The following is a 1280-nucleotide window of genomic DNA, read 5'->3' as shown; positions in this document are numbered from 1 at the left end:
TTGAAAGACAATAACGGGAAATTTACTAATCAAGATATTGAGATTCAATATAAATTAATAGTTGAGATTGAAATAATTCAGAAAATTGGATATGAAAAAGTCGAATTACAAAATAATTATTGAAGTCAAATTGAAGAGATTAAAGATGAATTGATTGACCAAAGTACTCCAATAGATTTACTTCAGATAGATCATTTGGAAGAAATAGACTAATGCCAAAATGATTTACAAATAGTAGAAGAATATATACAAATAGAAAGTGAAGAAAAAGATAATATAACAAAAGAAAGAGATGAATTACTAAAACGAGTGAATGAACTTCTGCAAAATAACTTAGAAGAAATTACTCATCAAGACGAAGAATTACAAGTAACAAATAATAAGTATCCAAACGAAAATGAAAGATTGGAAGAAGAAATAGCAAAATTAAAAGAAGAGAATCAGAAACAAGAAATAAGTCTGAGAGAAAAAACAAAACTAATAGATGATATAAAACAAGAAATTAATGAAATAAAACAAGAAGAAGAAAAAACTAAACAAGAACTTGAAGAAAAAGAAAATATTATAAAACAAAAAGAAAAAGAAAGAGAAGAGATAAATAACACAAATCAAGAATTAAAAGAAGAAGATGAAAAACTATAAAAAGAAGAAGAATATAATAAAAAAGAAGAAGAAAAAAATGTTATTGAAATAACCAAATGGAAAAAGAAATATGAAGAACAATCACTAAGTAAGTCAGCAATAATGGAAGAATATGAAGAAAAAAGTCAAGAATTAGAACTTGAAAAAAATAATATTTTAAAAGAAAAAGAACGTCTTCAAATTCAAAATAATGAACAAAAATCTATTATTCAATCTAAAGAAAATCAATATAATCAAATTCAATTGGATTTTGAACAAACTAAAAATCATTTAGAATCAAAAATAAAACAATTGGAAGATAGATTAAAAGATGTTTCTAATGCAAAAAAAGAAGACATAGATGAAAATGAAAAATATTTATTATTAAATGGAATTATTGTAACATTAAAAATGGCTAATCCTGATTACGCTGATACTTCTTATTCTGTTTCTTCTTTATTTAATGAAATTAAAAAAGAAAATGTTCCTTTACCTCAATGGCCTCTTTTTATTGCTGGAACACTTGGTCAAGATTAATTTATTTTCATTTCTTTCTCATTTTCTTTTGTAATTATCTCTTTTACTTTTCTCATCATTTCTTCTGAAATGCCTTATTCTTCTTTCATTTCTTGTCATTTTATATTCTTTGACTTTTTCTT

At 23.4% G+C, this 1280-nt stretch overlaps 1 protein-coding gene across 1 annotated transcript, besides 1 other annotated feature; it reads left to right on the top strand.

The window, feature by feature from the left end:
* Window positions 1–744: 744 nt before the first annotated feature.
* EHI_024890 (uncharacterized protein) lies at window positions 745–1158 on the top strand (the record flags this gene model as incomplete). The annotated part of the gene is made up of 1 exon (XM_001914555.1): window positions 745–1158. One exon carries the CDS (start codon window positions 745–747, stop codon window positions 1156–1158), a length of 414 nt encoding a protein of 137 aa, XP_001914590.1.
* Window positions 1155–1280: a repeat region.

Source organism: Entamoeba histolytica, genomic scaffold, assembly GCF_000208925.1.
Source record: "Entamoeba histolytica HM-1:IMSS scf_1104750516649 genomic scaffold, whole genome shotgun sequence".
Classification (NCBI taxonomy): domain Eukaryota; phylum Evosea; order Mastigamoebida; family Endamoebidae; genus Entamoeba; species Entamoeba histolytica.
The sequence above is the reverse complement of the archived record's forward strand: the minus strand, read 5'-3'. Positions and strand labels throughout refer to the sequence as shown.